The sequence below is a fragment of the Oculina patagonica genome, chromosome 9, assembly GCF_052425735.1.
Source record: "Oculina patagonica isolate OP01 chromosome 9, crgOcupat, whole genome shotgun sequence".
Lineage (NCBI taxonomy): Eukaryota > Metazoa > Cnidaria > Anthozoa > Scleractinia > Oculinidae > Oculina > Oculina patagonica.
In genome coordinates this window covers 23288986-23307884 of record NC_135766.1, presented here as the reverse complement: position 1 = coordinate 23307884, position 18899 = coordinate 23288986, and the positions used below count along the sequence as shown (strand labels likewise).

The 18899-nt window shown below is 38.2% G+C and overlaps 3 protein-coding genes across 3 annotated transcripts in view; 1 reads left to right on the top strand and 2 right to left on the bottom strand.

Annotated features, from left to right (window-relative positions):
- Positions 1 to 18899, top strand: part of LOC144666892 (uncharacterized) — a 106507-nt gene that overhangs the window by 24162 nt on the left and 63446 nt on the right. The window lies entirely within an intron of this gene.
- Positions 1 to 18899, bottom strand: part of LOC144666873 (uncharacterized) — a 63208-nt gene that overhangs the window by 41781 nt on the left and 2528 nt on the right. The window contains exons 2-13 of the mRNA XM_078528292.1: positions 17480 to 18517; positions 16225 to 16346; positions 15575 to 15816; positions 15226 to 15339; positions 12660 to 12784; positions 11853 to 11952; positions 11271 to 11472; positions 10255 to 10351; positions 9728 to 9887; positions 1745 to 1861; positions 943 to 1014; positions 373 to 414 (exon numbers count right to left, since the gene is read on the bottom strand). Of these exons, the coding sequence (XP_078384418.1) occupies positions 373 to 414; positions 943 to 1014; positions 1745 to 1861; positions 9728 to 9887; positions 10255 to 10351; positions 11271 to 11472; positions 11853 to 11952; positions 12660 to 12784; positions 15226 to 15339; positions 15575 to 15816; positions 16225 to 16346; positions 17480 to 18517 (2431 nt within the window). The remainder of the gene's footprint in view (positions 1 to 372; positions 415 to 942; positions 1015 to 1744; positions 1862 to 9727; positions 9888 to 10254; positions 10352 to 11270; positions 11473 to 11852; positions 11953 to 12659; positions 12785 to 15225; positions 15340 to 15574; positions 15817 to 16224; positions 16347 to 17479; positions 18518 to 18899) is intronic.
- On the bottom strand, positions 7409 to 9221 carry LOC144666901 (uncharacterized). Its single transcript, XM_078528340.1, has one exon. It carries the CDS (start codon positions 9192 to 9194, stop codon positions 7551 to 7553), a length of 1644 nt encoding a protein of 547 aa, XP_078384466.1. The 5' UTR covers positions 9195 to 9221; the 3' UTR covers positions 7409 to 7550.

Below are 18899 nucleotides of genomic sequence, written 5' to 3'. Positions count from 1 at the left end.
AAGTCTAAGTCGTAATCTCTGAAAGTGTCCGCGGCCGCTTACGAGAATGTCCGCTTACTAGAATGTAAAAATACAGAGTTTGTATGGGAGTTAAAACGGGGTTTCAAACAAGGCGGCCATAAGTAGAGCGGTCCACTTACGAGATTGTCCGTAAAAAGAGAGCTTCGACTGCAAAAATGGATCAGTTGAGAAAACACTGGCCTCTTTAAGTCAAAAAAGAGCTTATCTCCAGGTGTTTTGGGTTTCCTACTCCAACCACAAAGCTATAAATTTTCCTCATGCTAAATTAACAGCATGCAACTGTGTCCAAAATTAATTGGCAACTTTTGAGTAGAAAGTGTTGTCTTTTGATGTGATTTCCTCCTTTCTTACCTCAAGAGTACTCAAGTCATCATCATCTATTTCCACTTCACCCTGGCAACAATACAAAACAAGAGTTAAGAAACAAAGCATTAACCCTGGGTGGTAGTCCCGGGGAGATGCAAATAATTTTTTGGGCCGTGGGAAGGGGACACATGGAGAGGTTCCTGACAACAGTTGGTAGTGAGATTCTGGCAGGGTGTTTTTTTTTTTTTTTTTTTTTTTTTTGGGGGGGGGGGGGATTTTGGACTGTTCACAGTCCAATTTCACATTCCCTGACATTGTAGAGGTCTATCACTGAGCTAGACTGGCTGTCATCTTGGTTCTGAACGTGAGCCAAAACTGAGGAGAGTGCAGAATGCCCATGGGAAGGTGCACATCTACTCCCCCACCCACATGCTACAAACACCCCACTACCCTACCCACAGGCTTTTTGCACTCTCCCCAGTTTTCACTCACCTTAATTAAGGAACCAAGATGGCAGCACATCAAACTCAACAATCGATCTCTACGTCTTCAAAGAAAAATAGGACTGTGAATGTTCTAGGGGGATTTTGGGGGAATAACACAGACAAACCTCACCTTGTGTGTTTTCTTGATGTGTGCTTTTGATGCATTTATTTCCTCTTGATTCATCCTGATCATCTCCAATGTCTAAACAAAACAGTAATATACTCAAAAGTCTGCCCTTGGACAATGCATCCCTTATCACTGAGGAATGTACGCCTTCCATAAGGGTACTCCTATTACGGTACACCTTAAATAATGGGACCCCTCCCAGAAGAAAATACAGAAAAAAAAAAAACCCACAAGCAAGAACCTAATTTTTCCAGGTTAGCCTAAACAGGTTCTTACAGGAAAAGTAACACAATTTTAGGCTATTTAGATTCTTAATAGGTACTTTTATTTTTGTGATGGTATCAATAATACTTGGTAAGTACTTTATGATTTTCAACTTTGGCATTTACATGTACAATGTAACTGGAGTGATACGGCTCCTAGGTCAATAGGTATCTTAAAAGAGGATCCTTATCTTACTTTCCCAAAAACATGAAACTTCATCTTATTTTCCCAAAAGTAAACATTTTTAATCAATTTTAAAAAATAAGAACCTGTTTCTAAATTTTAGGCTTAAAAGGTTCTTATAAAAAAGGGGGTCTAACAGTTATTTCATGTTAGGTTTATACTTGCGGGTTTTTACTGTACCTTCCATAATAGTAATGTATGCGTTCCACGAGGGTGCACCTCTAAGAGAGGTTCACCTTCTTAAAGCGGACAACTCCCAGAAGGATACACCTTCTGCAAGTGGACAACTGCTGGGGGGACACCATTACAATTTTGTGGATATGAAAATAAAAGTAGTTTTAGGATATTGAATACTAACATGTTTGGTTTCCTGCTCACGCCAAGTGGCTAGCTCCGGTGATGCAAGCTGCTCAGGCGTCATGCGTACAAGACGGTCCACAGTTATTTCCCCAGATAACACATGTCGAAACAGCACCTGAAAGTTAATAAGCTAATGTCAGTTTTTGCATTTTGTTTATCCTTCCACTGACTGTGAATTGTAGGTGTTTCATGCATGGTCATAGATTTAAATACCAACCTGCACACTTAGATACAGTATCGCTCAAAAGTAGCTTAACAGTCCCTTGACCCTCAAGACTGGATTCTCAAATTTGTGAGTTTCAAGTCTTGAGTCAAGAATTTCAATTTTCAAGTCTCAGGCTACGTTTACACGGACACGGTTTCATTTGTAACCGCATCGAAAGCGATGTGGTTACGCCTTTCGTTTACACGGCACCGATCGAGACCACTACTGTAACCGGGTCGTTTTGAAAACGCTGTCAAAAGTGGAGCGTTTTCAAAACGATGCGGTTTCGTTGTCGTGTAAACGGTCAAAAACTGGTATGGTGTGATAATGTTAAAATTTTAACATTATCACACCATACCAGTTTGATGCATCCATGGCTGCAGTTGGTCATTGGACATTTGCCGCCCAAAATTTGCTCATGTCCAACGAAATCCCAAGTATGGTCGGACATGATGTCCGGAGAATTTTTTGATCGTAAATCATTTTACAGCAATGATGAATAAAAATCTGTCCAACCACAATTTTGTTTTGTCCGACTAAGATGATGTCTTAGTAGGACGTAAGTCCTTTTTAAAATTATTTGCAGCCCTGCTCTAGGAACGAGATTGTAATGCAATACAGCAAAAACCTGTGTATAAGAACCTACAACCATAGTCAGAACTGTTGGCACGATATTCAATTACACCTCCATTTCCCCCCTCCCCCCTTACAATGTTGCCACATCCAATATAGTATGTGTAAAACACTATCAAGGGGACTTCAAGGGACTTTCCAACATTGAAAGGGGGGGGGGGGGGGGTAACCTGAACTCATCCTGTAAGCACAAACAAGTGAATGAAACGATAATGAACTAATCAATGATGGGTTTAAGTGTCAGATAAGAAAAGCGTTCTAACTACTTCTGTCTAGGGTTGTCTGAAAACCAACCTCTGCATTAAAATGTTCATAACTTAAAAACTATTTAACGTAGACTCATGAAATTTTTCCATTAGAATGTTTAGGGATTGTTCTTTTCCACATTGATTGTATGACCTTTATATGTAGAATTTACCAAACATTTGGTTGAAGCTGAAAAATAATAACAAAATTGCGTGACGCATAAATCCATCATTATAATATTTTTAAATTAATAAGTAGCGTTAATCACTCAATAGAGTCTTTTCCCCTTAGTTTAAAATGCTTACTATACGTGTATTTAATTAACCCTATCTTTTTGCTATGAATTTTCATAGTGGTTGTTTAATAATGGTTATGTCGATACTTTAAAAGGTGCTTGATATTCGGTATTCAACACAGTGTATACGTGCGATCTGCTGAAAATAAAAAGGACAACCATGTCATGTATTCTAAAATAGGACAACTACGTGAACTCTTTCGATTTAAAACGTTTCGCGAAGATACACGCACAAATATGATTACAATCGAAGACATTATTGAATACGCGTTACAATGTACGTCAAACATCATGTTATCTTTCCAGAAATAACCGACGTGATATGTTGAGCACGAACAACATGGGACATATTGTTACTTAAGTGTAGCAGATTGGTTTAATTTGCAAGATCTAATTGTTTCAATCTAGACCAAAATGGTGTTTAAGGGGAAAGTTTCACCAGAGAAAAGAGCATTAGCCATATATTTAAGAGAAGAAGCTGGAGCCAGCTACTCTAAAATAGCCCAGAAATGTCAAATGTCAAAGTCATCGGCTAAGCGCATTTGCTCCGATTTCTTTACCGGTCGAAGTTCATCTAAGCGAACATCCAGAAAGACTGGTAGACCAAAACTAATCTCAGAGCGAATGAGACGAATACTACGAAGAAATATTGTTAAACTGAGAGAAAAAAACTGTAATATGACAGTAAAGGAACTTGTGGACTACAGCAGATTGAGCCTTCAAGCAGCAAGTGTACGGACTTACAGTCGATGCTTGAATGAAATGGGGTATCGGTACCGTCAAGCGAGAAAGAAGGGCCTCCTTTCAGCAAATGATAGGAAACGTCGACTTCAATACGCAAGGAAAATGAATCGTTACAAAAAAGAAAGGGCAGGCTTTTGGACTGAAGAAAATGGCTTCTTCCTAGACGGAGTGTCGTTTATATTCAAGACAAATCCTCTCAGCAGTGCAATGGCTCCTAAAGCACGAGTTTGGCGAAGAAAAGACGAAGGTCTCAAGGTTACCGCGAAAGGTTCAAAAGAGTTAGCAGGAGGAAAAAGACTGCACGTTATGGTTGCCATAGCATATCAGAAAGGCGTGATAATTAGAGAATCATATGAGAAACTGAATGGAACATTTTTCGCTAATTTTATAAAAGAACATTTCAATCTCTGTTTCGCCCGCGCAGGACCTAAGAGAGATGGGAAACGCACATTTGTAATGGATAATGATCCATCGCAGACTTCGAAAATTGCACTTAACGCTTTAGAAGAGACTGAATGTGAACTTTTAAAGATACCTGCACGATCTCCTGATTTAAATCCCATTGAAAATATTTTTAATGTTGTAAAAGACAGTTTAGAACACGAAGCTATTGAACAAAACATAACATCAGAAACATTCGAACAGTTTCAAGAGAGAGTGTTCCGAACACTAGATGTTGATCCTGCTGTTATAGATCGTACTATAGAAAGTATGGCATCACGCATAAAAGCCGTTTTACAAAGCAAAGGTTATAGAATAAGTATTAAGATTACCGCTATAAAGATACTACCGAATTAATAATGTACAGATATGTATGTTTACATATTATCTCAGGAAATGTCACAATAAAAATTGTAAAGTTAATGTGTGCAAACCTCTTAATGTTTACATGTTTTTGTCTTTCATTTTCTTGATCGGAAGAAACTAGTTAAATTTTAAACTGGTTTCCTTAGTTCAGTACACCCCACAGTACACCATACGTAATCCCCTACGAAAAGTTGATTTCAAGTTTTTTCAGAAAAATTTCTTAGCACGTGAGTTACTTTTATTTTAAGGCAGGTTCACACTTTATAAATCTTTTGTTTAAGTCAAAATTTAGATCGATTTTTACAGTACACCATCGAAAAGCTGTAATTAAAGACTAATTAGGAAATTAATCTTTAATTTTACCTGCATTTGTGGTGTACTGTGTTTATTTTCTTCAATCGAAGCTAATATCCGTTTAAAATAAATATGTTGAACAGCCCGAAATTCCATGCTGGTAATAAGCTCCTTTCGATGTATGAAAAACCATTGGATTCGCTTACTTTGAATGATTTAGAATGGTGTACTGTTGTAGTGTACTGTTATGCTTAGCTTACAATGACATGTCGATTTTGACACAATGCAGTTCTTCAGCAGTCTTTGTTTTGAATAATTAATTGCGCAAAGCAATGACCACATGGAGCAATTTGTTGTTGCTCAGCTGCTGGGATTTGACGCCAGAAATGCATATGGCGCCACCTCACGGACATCATTTCGGTGTTTGCTTGGTCGATACAACCTCCTTTGATTAAAACAATTGGTGCGTCGGCTGTAGCGAAAATTGGCGTGTCCTTAGTGAGCTCGATGTCTCGCTTAGAGAAGTTTTTAGGTGCCGGCAAATGTGTGATATCACCCTCTAGCAACTGCAACATATCACCCCAGGCAATAATTGAAGGGTTCCATCGGAAATCATTTAAAATGATTATGTCTGCTTCTTCTGCACCCACCCAAGCAAAAGTTCCTGTAGCAGGATTACAAAATGAATGGTATATAACCTTCAGAGGTGACAATATGAAGGTCTTTCCGCAGTTAGATCTTCCATAAATAAAAATATTTCGATATTTAGCTCTTCCACGTTCCAGCAGGGTGTAAACAGCTTTGCTAAACGATCCCACTTCAATGTGATTATTTTCAAGGAGGCGTGTAGCCGCATGTACCCATTTTCCGTTACAGCCCTCTATGCAATCCTTTTCTGCCGCCTCTTCCAGCAATTGAATTCTACTTTTTTGTGATCTCTTAAACTTTTCTTCGGCCGTGCCTAGTTCATGGGCCATTGCTAGGCACTCGTCCACTACCTTTCCACCCCTATTGCAGATGAACTCCGCTAAATCTTTCTTTCCTTCGCGATTCTGTGTGGCAGCGACTGACATTAATTGAAGTCGGCTTGTGATATTTTTGGACTGCACGAATTGCACGACATCATACGTGGAGAGACCTCGCTTCCTTCTTTTTCTTTCACCGCCATGGTTTTTACCACTGGCTTTGCGTTTCTTCCCGGCAATTGCTTTTTCCGTCTTCGGCGGATTACATTCCTGTAGGTCTGGGTGACCTGCGGAATACAGGCAATCTTTATCCTCCTTGGTTGAGTACTTAAACGCGCTGTAGTAGCTGTTATGATGTCCGCTAAAATTAACCTTTATCCCGTTGTTTTCTTCAAGAAAGTTACGTACACTTAGCCACCTCGCACGCTTTTCTAATTTCACAGCCATGTGATAATGTAATATGTTAGCAGTAGTGCTGTCGTTGTTCGCATGCATTTCACGCGCAACGACCCACTGCTTTAATGCTACACCAACCGCTGATTCCCATGCGCCTTTAACAGCCTCGGCAAATGCTTCTCTGGTAGGAATTTTTGTCAAATCGGCTCTACTGTATGTAATAAGGTAGACCATTCGCACTTCACGTACTCCAACATGTTTCTCGTTATCCGCCATCTTAACAGACACAAACAAACGCAGCAGTAGTCCATGTTAATTATAAACAATTCTTTACAAACAAACGCAGCAGTAGTCCATGTTAATTATAAACAATTCTTTACCATCCCTTTCCAAATTCCCAGTACCAGACTCCTATAGATATTAATATTATTCTAAAACTGAGCATTATTTAAACAGTTATGAATTCAATGTCTTATTGCACTATGCGTTTCATTCAGTATTTATTTCAATTGAATAAAAACCAAGTACACCGCTCCTGAAGTGCCTATTAAATAGACGTGAAATTAACCTTAAAGAGCTCTTACAAATGTGTCAATAAAAATAACCCATGGTTATAGTTTAAACGAAGTATTTACCCATACTTATAACATTGATTAGACAAATTACGTATTTGAATTTTACGTGTTCGAATAATATTCTGCGCATCATGCAATATGAAAAAAAAGCATGGAAAAATAAGACCCCACCCAGTTTTTTCAGACAACCATAGTCAGAACTGTTGGCACGATATTCAATTACACCTCCATTTCCCCCCTCCCCCCTTACAATGTTGCCACATCCAATATAGTATGTGTAAAACACTATCAAGGGGACTTCAAGGGACTTTCCAACATTGAAAGGGGGGGGGGGGGGTAACCTGAACTCATCCTGTAAGCACAAACAAGTGAATGAAACGATAATGAACTAATCAATGATGGGTTTAAGTGTCAGATAAGAAAAGCATTCTAACTACTTCTGTCTAGGGTTGTAGGTTTTTTCAAGTTAGCCTAAACAGGTTCTTATATAAGCAAGGGTTTTGATATACATAGACAAGTAAAAATAAACGATAATAACGAACGACGTTTCGGAGTCGTCATGACACCATTTTCAAGTTCAAAAATGAAAAGAATAAACTGTCAGAAAAAGTTCGCTTAAGATTAACATAACAAAATATGCAATGTCACGCAAATAGTTTGGCTCGGATTGAGTCTGATTGGACATTTAGAGATGGTGACAATTCTCTGATTACTAGCATTTCATGCACTAAACAATCAAACTTATTCTTGCACTTCTTGATGACATGAAACTGTTTGTCAAGGTCTTTTGGGACAATACAGTGTTTGTCTCTATAATGCTTGCCAATAGATGATGTTTTGTTCTTGTGCTCGTCCACGCGCTGATGTAAATGCCTCAGTGTATATCCTACATAACTTGCATCACACAAGTCGCATTGAAATCTATATACAACACACTGCTGGTTTACAATAGGTGGTTTCTTCTCTTGTACTTTAAGCTTTTGTTCGATTTTGTTGCTAACAAAAACTGGTTGAATGACTGTGCGCGTTTTGTGGCTTAGGTCGTTGAGTTGTTTCCGTACAAAATCTGCAGAATCCTGATCTTTGAAGGGTAGTACTATCCGAACTGTTGGATTCTCGCCAGTGGCTGGTTTTGGTTGTCGATCTTCGGTCTTTGAACTAACAAAACAACGGACGGTGGTATTGATGAGCTGTTCCGGATATTTCAGCCGGGAGAACAGTGCTTTCAATCGGTCACATTCTTCGGAAAAATATGTCCAACACGATGATAATCGATATGCATGATCAAGCATGGTTTTCAGGAGCCCTCGTTTATATCGAATATCGACATGGCTCTGATAGTGGAGCAAAAGACCTGTGTTTGTAGGTTTTATGTAAACTTTGGTCTCGATGTTTGGGGCTCTGTTCAGCAGTTGCATACCAAGAAAGGGAAGCACTCGGTCTTTCTCTGTTTCCATGGTGAAATTTACTGATGGATGGCAATTATTGAGGACTTGAAGAAATGTAGCCGCTGATGTTAGGTCTGGCATGATGGTTAAGGTGTCGTCGACGTATCTCTTGTAGAATGAAGGCATTTTATCTTCACGCTCAAGACTTTCTTCAATGTAGCCCATGAAAACGTTGGCCAACAGTGGTCCCAGTGGCGAACCCATGGCGACGCCATCGGTCTGTTCATACAATTGCCCATTGAATTGGAACAGCTGGTCTTTGGTGGATGCTCTGAGGAGGTCTACGAGGTCCGATCTGCTGAGGTTCAAGTGGTGTGTTTCATTGAACCAGTTGTTTGTAAACGCTTTGTCAGCCAGTATCTGTATGGTTTCCTCCAGCGGCACATTGGTAAATAGTGAGGAAACATCATACGACACTAGCACATCACCATCTTTGATCTTTAACTCGCGAATTTCGTTTGCAAACTCAAAGGTGTCGGTTATTGTGTACCGGTTGTAGGACAGGGGTTGTAGTTTCTCCTCTAGCCATTTCGCCAATCCATAATTGTACGTTCGTGTGGCAGATAAGATGGGGCGCATAGCCAGACGTTCTTTGTGGGTCTTAGGCAAACCATACAAGTGTGCAAGCCGGGAGCCTGTCGGGCGCACGGAATCCGCAATCAATTTGGGTAGAATTCTCCGGACTGTAGATTCCAGGTCTTTCTCCTTTTTAAGAAGTGGATGATAATATTTGGGCGGTCTGCCTCTAGACTTTGGTCTTTCTTGATCAATTGCTCTGAATTTTGTTGTATCATTGATCGATGCCTCGGATAGCAAGCGTAGATATTCAGACTTATCCATGATGACCACTCCTGAACCTTTATCCGGTTTCGTGGATATATAAATGGTATTTAGTGTAAAATTAGGCTAACTAGGTTCTTAATTAGGTTCTTAACTTTTGTTCAAGAAATAAAGTAGAATTTTTAAATGATCTGGTCTTTAATGTCCAATAACAGTATTCTTGGATGCTTCGGTAAGCAAAATACTACCACTATTTAAATCTGCTTTTGTTAAAATCAAACCTATAATGTAACCTTCACTATAATTCCCAATAAATCTTGTATACAAAACAACATAACATGATAAAATGTCAAATTCCTCTTTAAAAACAGACTGTGTTATAAATATATTTTTGAGATGATTTTTTAATTCTATATTTTTGAGAAGATTATTTTTTCTATTTTGAAAATAAGAACCTGTTTTAGAATTTTAGCCTAAAATGGTTCTTATGTGAAGGGTGCTTAAAAATGAAGTTTTAGCCTAACAGGTTCTTTAATGTTAGGGACTTATATGGGGGTTTTTACTGTATCTGTGTAAAATAAACAACATCTTGCCTTATTTCTTGGGTCCTTGAGATTAAACATCAAACTGCGGTACTTGTTTTTGTAGCGGTGCCCTGTATCTCCAAAGAAAGAGAACATTTCTCCTTCTACGTTATGAGAGCACTTGTCAATATCTTCTTCACTTGCGCTTAGATCGTGTTGCTCCTTTGATCTGCAAAAAAGCCATCAAAATCACTTAACAAAGCTGTCATGGGGATTTCATAGATTTTTGGTTATATATCTCGAAAAAAAATGGGGGTTCATGGACCGTTTAAGAGAGAAAACTGCAAGTGAAGTTAATGCAACAGCTACCCACCCTAAATGTGTTTGGAAAATCTCCTTAGCTAGCCTTAGCCCTAGTTACATGTATACAAGAGCACTGAAGCCAGAGTCAGAGTGTAACCTCTTGTTAATTCTTCTTCTCCCTGGTCCCAGGCCTTAAACTAGTATTAGATGTTTCTTTTACTGTTAATACTAGTTGGAAAATTTTGTACATTTATTAAAAAAAACACCATTGCTTTCTTTGATGCCCACAGTACCTTGTTGTCAAGATTTCCTTCAGAGATTTTCTAATGTTATCTCTGACAGTCTTTTCACTATCCTCTTTTTTCTCTTTCTTCTTCTCATCTTTTACACCTGAAATTGGAAATAGCACAACCTGTTACTATCAAATTTATCCTTACTAATTTTATCTGGTGGTGGGAGGCGCAATGGCCTCATGATTGGTGCACCGGACTCCAGATCAAGCAGTTTGGGTTCGAGCCCTGGCGGGGGAACTGCATTGTGTTCTTGGGCAAGACACTTAACTGTCAAAGTGCTTCTCTTCACCCAGGTGTACAAATGGGTATTGGTGAATTTACTGTTGGGGGGTAACCCTGTGATGGACTAGCATCCCATCCAGGGGGGAGTAGCAATACTCCTAGTAGCTTAATGCTACGGAAACCGGGATAAGCTCCGGCCCGATGGGCCACAGCAGGCTTTACATTTGTACTTTTTAACTTTCTGTGGTTAGTGTGGTGGCTCAAACATTAAAGACAGCAATGTTCTTTTACGACGACTATTATTGAGTTTTCTGGTTTCTTTACATCTCTACAATCCAACTTACTCCACCAAAAATTTGCTGTACAATACTTACAATACACAATTTGAGGTGAGAGCTACAATAACTATCCCTTTTTGTTAATAAAAGTATTTAGCGGCTATAATTTGTTCCACCAGAAAGTGGTGTGTAGTTTTAAGGTAGTTTTAAGTTTAAAGGTACAGCTGCCTTTAAACAACACAAACAAAAATGTGATTTAAGAGCTACATCACAGACAACACTACTTGAAAACATTGCAATTTTGGGCACCACAGACAACTTGTATAACTTTGCTATTATGAAAGCATTTAAGAGCGTGGCACCCAAGATTTCTTACATAGGAGCCTTTCAGGCACTCTGCAATATTACTCAAAGAGCTCTTTTTAGTGTTTAAAAAAACAATCTTGAGGTTATCAAAAAATGAGTAACACTGTAAAATACCCTGACATAGCTCCTTTAACACAGAGACAAACAAACCTGATGGCCGGAGCACTTCAAATGTAGGATGATCCTCCAGCCAATAAACAATCTCCTCTTGAGTAGGTGCAGCCACGCCCGCAATCACCCTCCCAGTGGACCTCTCAATGACTGCTATGCCCTCTTTTGGAAGTGCAGATTCTGCCTGAGAGGAGACTGGTGTGGGGTACGTGTTCCAGGGGACTGGACCTAGAAGGCTGGACTGAATCATAATAAAAATTAAAAGCTATGTCAGTCAACGGACAATACCTAGCCTGGCACCTCTTGCAGAGCCACCTTAAATTTAAAAAAAACAAAGTGGGCTCTGAACCTGTTCTGTACAATGTTTTGAACTTTGCCACCAAATATTGTATCTTATTATGCTTATCACAATTTTGATCATAAGAAACTGGGGTCATCAAGCTTGTTTTAAGTTGTAAGCACTTAGAAAAATGATAGGGCATTATTGATTGTCACATCAACTAATAAAGAAAAGAAGTACTGAATCAAGGCACTGCTGGACAAATTACCACCAGCTAAGCTTGCATGAAATCATTGCCAAAAAAATCAATCTCAGTCCATTTAAGGAAAGTATAATCTTACTGTCGGTGATGTAACATTCTTGGAAGATGATACTGAGGATTTTAAACCCATTCTCTTGTTCCTCTCCTCTGCAAGGATTTTTAGTGATTCCTCTGCATGTCTGTAGGTAAAAACAAAATTAATTCACAGAAAGCTAGCAACCATGCATCAAATTGGTATGGTGTGAAAATGTGAAACTTGGTCTTACCAAATACATGTAACTGCAGTACTACTTTCATTTAGTACTGTTTATGCTGTAGTTATTCTAACTTTTAGAATAGTGTGTGACCATTGAAATGAAAGCTATTGAGCAGTTCTTCCATGTGATACTGTTTATTACGCTGTACTAGATGGTTCTACATTTTACATCTGTGGCTAAAACACTTGTAAGTGAACATTCAAACGAAAGCTAATGAGCAGTACTACTTTGATATGGTACTGTTTATTATGCTGTAGTTAAAAGGTGGTTCTAACTTTTAAGTCTGTCGATGAAACCCTAGTGCGTGACTATTTATAAAAAAGCTACTGCGCAGTACTTTCATGTGGTACTGTTTGCTATGTTAGAAGGTGGTTTAAGGTTTACGTCTGTGGCTAAAACCCTAGTATGTGACCATACTACTGACCAGTACTTTCATGTGGTACTGTTTATTGTGCTGTACAAAGTGGTTCCAACTTATAAAAGTCTGTCAAAAAAACCCTAGTGTGCGACCATTCAAATGAAAGCTACTAAGCAGTTCTTTCATGTGGTACTGTTTACTGTGCTATAAAAAGTAGTTCTAGCTTTTTAGTGTTAAGTCCAGCCAGAAATGAAGTAAATATCCACTGTACCTTTGAATACACTCTGGACTACAGTAGACTGAGTGACGGTCGGCAAGCATGGAACACCCTGATGTAATACACTTGGGTTGGGTGGGATGGTTCAGGTACGATGCTGGAGTGGGTGTTGTTCTCACCTGTAGACAGTAAAAAAAAAAAAAAAAAATTATGTCAGCAATAATACAAGGGTTTCATCAACGGTTTCAAGTTTGAAGGCTCACACATGCTGACTGAAGCCACAAATAAATTTAGAACTTATTAACAAGACTACGAGCCCAAGTTTTTTATGAGCAAATAGTCAACAAGGTGCAGCAGAGTTGACTATCACTCATAGAAAACGAGGGCGAGTAGTCTTATTGTTTTAGTAGAAACTCTAAAGGATTGCAGTCCAAAACCATCAATATTGTGCACTTTGAAGACAAAAATCAAGAAAATTTACCGCTAAAAGAGCTACGCGCGTGCGCGACTGTTTTCTATCGGCAAATAGAAAACAGTGGGAGAACCAATCAGATTCGCGGATTTCCAATAGAACACAGCTGAGTTTCTACTAAAATGTAAATATATTTGGATTCTTTACATGTATTTCATTACCTTTTCAGAGATCTATACATGTAGTTAGCTGTGGTTTCACCGAAAATGATGCGCTAGGAAAGGTAATCAGTAACCTTTAGGCACTGGAGATAATGTACACATCTTCACTTGTGACCTTTCACGCGATTTTAGGGCTTATCCAAATTTCACGCTATGGCTATTTTCACGGTTCGGGCCGAGAAAACGAAAAAAATGACTGGAATGTGCGTGAAATTTCTCCAACACACCGTGAGCATGCCGTGAAAAAAGTCACGGCAACCGTGAAACATTACACGAAATCTCTGGCCGGAGCAAATTCACGGCGTAAAAAGTTTATTTTCACGCCTTATAATAACAAGCATGATCACTCTGAATTAAAAAGATCACGCTATCTGTAAATCTAGCATCTGTTAACTAAAAATAACATGCAAATGACCGCTCTGAGCACTGAAAGTAAATGAAATCGCTGTTATCGGTTCTAAATATCAAATGCTAAGAAATAAAGAACCATGCGTTATTGCCTGTGTCTTCTAAACAACAGCGTTTATACTAGATAGTCAGAGTGGTCTTTCATTCATGAAACGTAATTTAAGTACTGTTATCTCAAAAATTGATTTGTTTGTTTTCCTATGTTTCGGAAGCACGGATTAAAAAATATCAAAAACATGTTGTTACATGTAGGTTGCCCACGAAAGTCTTACCTTTGCACGACAGATGCAGCATTTACTTTCATCTGCATACATGTACAATTTTCGTATGAAACGAAATCGCTAAAATACTGGAGTTCAAAGACGGCGGCACCGCGGGTAAATAAACCATGACTTGATCTCGTATAAAATTGGTTGCCCCGGTTTTCAAGCTATTGCCACGGTTCATTCTTCTCAAATAGACCATTGAAGTTTTCATCCTTTGAAGCTTTTGGTCAAAGGAGTGAAAAACGTTTTCAAAACTTTTTAACTACAGAGATTAAGATCTGGCCGTGTCGATCTTACTAGACCCCGCAGTGCCAACACACAAAATTATTGTCTCGTTTTGTAGTTTCTTATTATTAAGAAGAGCTGGTCATAACATTTCCTTACTTTTTTCGTCAGACTTTGAGGGTTTTTTTTTTATCCAGAGGCTATTTCAATCAAAATAGCTTGTATTAGTTTAACATGTAATCAGGCAGGTTTTTTGACAAGTATAAGTTGTGTGACAGATAGACAATATTCAGTTTATGCAAATTTTTGATACGGTCATTTCACGCACACAGGATTGGAGTAAATGTGAAATTTTCTAAGTTAACTATAACAAATTTACGTACAAAATAAAAAACACTAATCAGCTGGGACATGTGAAGCCGGGTGTGAAGTACTTTGTTTTATCGAATTAAATTCATCCGCTAGATTTATACCATCGCGTGAACTCTTTTTGAAATACTTGTTTTGAACTCAGCGTGCACTGATAACTTCTGTCGAGCGAAGCGCGTGAGGTCTAAAAATAGAATGCAAATGAAAACACATCAGCGTGTTCTGAGATAAATAGAAGGAATCTAGGCGAAGTTTTCGATTTATAAAAGTGTTTTAGGAAACCAGCTGCTTTAGAAAGTGTTTTAGGAAAATCATGCGCCATTTCGGTTTGCTTGTCTGAGTCTTGGTCACGTCTAATTCGCCCACTTCGCTATTGAGATTTTGAAATGAGTAATCATGCGACTGGTTTCACGACAAGTCTCAGGTTCAACAATTTCACGGCGTGTTTCTCTGCTGATGATTGCACGGTGCGAGAAAAATAATTCACGTTTCTCAAACGAATTCACGCCTGCCGTGAAATATTTCACTCCTGGCGTGAACACAGAGTGAAATTATATTTTCACGGAGTGAAATTCGCAATTCATGCACCGTGAATAGAAAAAAAAAGTCACGTTTCACGCCTTAATCCTTAAGCCCTAAAATCGCGTGAAAGGTCACACTTGGAGTGTTTATAAAGCAGAGACAAAAATTAATAATTATATTTGACACATAAATATTACCTTTTTGGGTATCTTGAAGCCTCTATGTTCTGGAACCTTTTTCCTCTTTTCTTCCTTTGTGTGTACATTTGAGAATGATTTGTCATGTTCTTTCGATTTTTTGCTACTGAAATCCTTAAAAAAACAATGCCATCAATTTACAGATTTTAAACTTGTTTTTTCAAGCTACAAGAATGATTGAGATCAAATTTCTCTTAACAGCATCAATACATGTTCATGGTAAAAGAATGTGAGAAATAAGGAAATGATCACCCAAAAAATTGCAATGATTTTATAACAATCTCTCCCAACAAGTACTTAAGGAATTGTATAGAGCAGGGTAAGGAGAATTTGCAGATTGTCATTATACCTCAGTCATTTCCTCTCTACTTCTCCTGTGACTAGAATGTCGACGTTTCCTCGTCTCCTCTCGCTCTCCAGGGATCTTAATTTTGAGGGAATGTTCCTTTCTTCGACGATGCTCAGGTGTAGGCGATGGCTTCTCTTTCTTGCCTTCCACGTGGTGAGATGTAGCAGTGATTTTTTCAGTTTCTTTTTCAGGAGTTTCTGGTGTGGGTTGAGGTTCCTTTTTGCTTTCTTCCTCTATTTTTTCTACATAACAAATGTGCATTACCGTATTTACAAAGCGTTTTCACCAGTGGAAAATAACAAAATGTAATATCGTAATTAGAGTGACCTTTATTTACACAAGATAAATGTTTAACGTGGGAAGCTTGTGGGGCTGTGTAATTGTAGAAAACAAAAAATTATTACTAAATAGAAACTACTTAAATTCTATAGTTTTTGTCAATCAAAGTCTTTGAATGTGTCTCATTTAGCCACATGCTGTAAAAAAATACTTTTCATATAAGCAGGAAAATGTAGGGAAAAATATGTAGGCTCCTATATATATTAATGTAAGGAAATTCTGAATACGCTTATTAGCAAATGAACTGGAGTTGACTTTGGCTAACCAAACCACAACACATACACATAGTTCTTCACATATTTTCCACTCACCCTTGCATTTGGGACAGACATACTCTTGTCCGTTTTTCTCCATTTGACGTCCTTGTGCCATGGTGATGCCCACACATATGCCGTGAAACCACTCCTCACAATGGTCACAACAAATCATGAACCTACAGTACGAAGAAACAGGAAATTTGCTTGCCTTAGGGATTAGAAACACAGGCAAACTTATAACATTAAACCACCATAAATTACATAGTTTTAAAAAAATAAATTGTCAAATTAAATTCACTGTTAGTACAGCATCACAAACAACATGAGTGAGCACAAAGAAAACAGACAATAGACAAAAAATAAGCAACCTGATTGCTTTGGCGAATGGAGGCAACTATGTACAGCTTTTGGTTGGTTTGACAGCAATACAAAACAAAGCATACAGATTGTGATTAGCTATTATTATATAAACATCAGTGAAATACCAGGAAATCTTTCGCGTGAAAAAATCATATCTTCACACGTGAAAATAACATGTTACATGTATTTTCACAAAATAACGTGTTATTTTCACATGTGAAGATATGGATTTTGAAACATTTTCTGACAAATTTGCCCTGTTTCAATGCTGAATGAGACAAAGTAAATCAATATTTAGTCGAAACCTCTTCGGATGTTTCTCGGCAATCTTCGGGAATTTTCGGAAAAGTTTGGAAAATGTTCGGAAACATTCGTACGACCTTCTGACAACATTTTGCAAATCTTCGGGAATCTTCGGAAAATGGTCTGAAATCTTCGGGAAATCTTCAAAAACATCGTAATTAGTATGTTTATATAATAAACAGAATATTACATGGTTGCTTGGAGATATGAAATTTATCTTCTCGTTTTCAAATCAATATCCCACTCGATATTGAATTAAACACTCGAAGATAAATTTCATATCTCCGCGCAACCATGTAATATCCTCTATTTCTCTTGTATTTCAATTGCCTTTTAGTATTCTGACAGGTTGATGGAGCAAAACTCTCTCCATTTTAGGAATATTTTTAGCGGCAAACACAAAAAACTTGTTTTAATCCTTCCAATAACTGGTGCATAAAGATATTGGCTCCAGGGTGCAGGATTGCAGAAAACGCCTTTAAATTTATTTGCATCTCAGTAACAATAGAACACATTTGTATCATGCCTTGTTCTTTAATGCACTGAATATATCTTCTGCAATTCCACCTCACTCACAGGAAAACAGTTTTTTTTAGCATAATACGAAAATTGCTGACTATATTATACATGTACCATGTACATTTACCTGTTTCCATGTGGCTTACGACAGACACACCACAAACGGTCGGGATCATACTCAGGATCGTAGTCGGAATCATCATTGAACTCTTCATCATGATCCACGGACTCCGCATCAGAGACTTCTTCTTCCTGATTTGGTTCTGAGTCTTTTTCTCTCGCCTTCTTTTCCTTCTTGTCAGTATCCTCATCAGCGTTCTTGTCTGCTACTTTCTTTGCGGAGCTTTCTGTTGATTTTGACTTCTTGTCCTTTTCGCTCTCTTTGTTGGATTTTTTACTTCCTTTGTCTGTTACACTGTCTAATGTTTTCACACCAGTTTTTTCTGTAGTTTGCTTACCGTCATTTTCTTTTGCAACTACCATCTTTGTTTCTGTTTGAGTTCTTTCCCCAGTATTTTCGTCCACATGTTCTTTCACTTTTCTTTCCACCTTTCTGCCACTCACTCTTTTCATATTCTCCATTTCATCATCTTCTGATGATTCAAGTTTTGTTTGTGTTTTTCTCCTTCTTGGAGTTTTTTCTTCACTGTCACTGCCTTTCTCTGGTTCAGTTTTAACTGCTTTATGCAAAGAACTACTCTTCTTAGAAATATTTTGACTGTCTTCTTTTTTATTTGACTCTTTTTTACTAGCATCTGAGTCATTTTTTTGTTGCTCAGTTTTCAATCCTGTTTCTTCTGCTTTTTCTTTATTCCCTTTTGCTTTTGTTTTATCCTTTTCATTTTTAACTTTTCCTTCTTCCTCCTTTGTTTGCTTTCCCCTATTTCTTGTTATTCGTCCACTCTTTCTTGTTTCTGATTTTGCCTCACGGTTAATCTCTGTCTCATCACTATCTGTTTTACTTGCTTCCTTGCATGCCTCGGATTTTGATTCAGTAGGTTTGTTTTCCGTATCACCAAGTGCTTTATCAACAGATTCTTTATCATCACCCATAGTGCTAGCCTCCTTTTTACTTTCATCAGAATCTTCTGTTTCTTTTCCCCGACGTTTTCTTGGTGCTCTCTGTTTTTCTTCTGCAGGTGCCTTGCTTTGAGTCCTTGGTGACCTGGCACAAAATGACAAACAAAAAATTACTTAAAGCAAAACATTATACAATTATCACCTTATGTTTTCTATATACCGTAAAATTCCGGTTATAAGCCCTTGGCTTATACAACTTTGTAAGGGGTTTTGGGTGGGCTTATAAGCGGAGGGGCTTATATCTGGGAGGGCATATAATTATGCGGAATAAAAAAATCGTTTCGAAACGAGCCACAGAAGTGTTGATCAAAATACGTTTTTAAGTTAAAAACGCATAATAAAGCAATATTTACCCCTGTTCAGTACTGTCATCCAGCAGAGGTGGGCTTATATCTGGGGGGGGGGGGGGGTTATAATCGGATGTATTTTGTTGTTTCCAGGTAGCTGGGCCTATAACCGGAGGGGCT

Excerpts from the sequence above, each read along its gene's own strand:
- LOC144666901 (XM_078528340.1), bottom strand. The coding sequence starts at position 9,194 with ATGGATAAGTCTGAATATCTACGCTTGCTATCCGAGGCATCGATCAAT.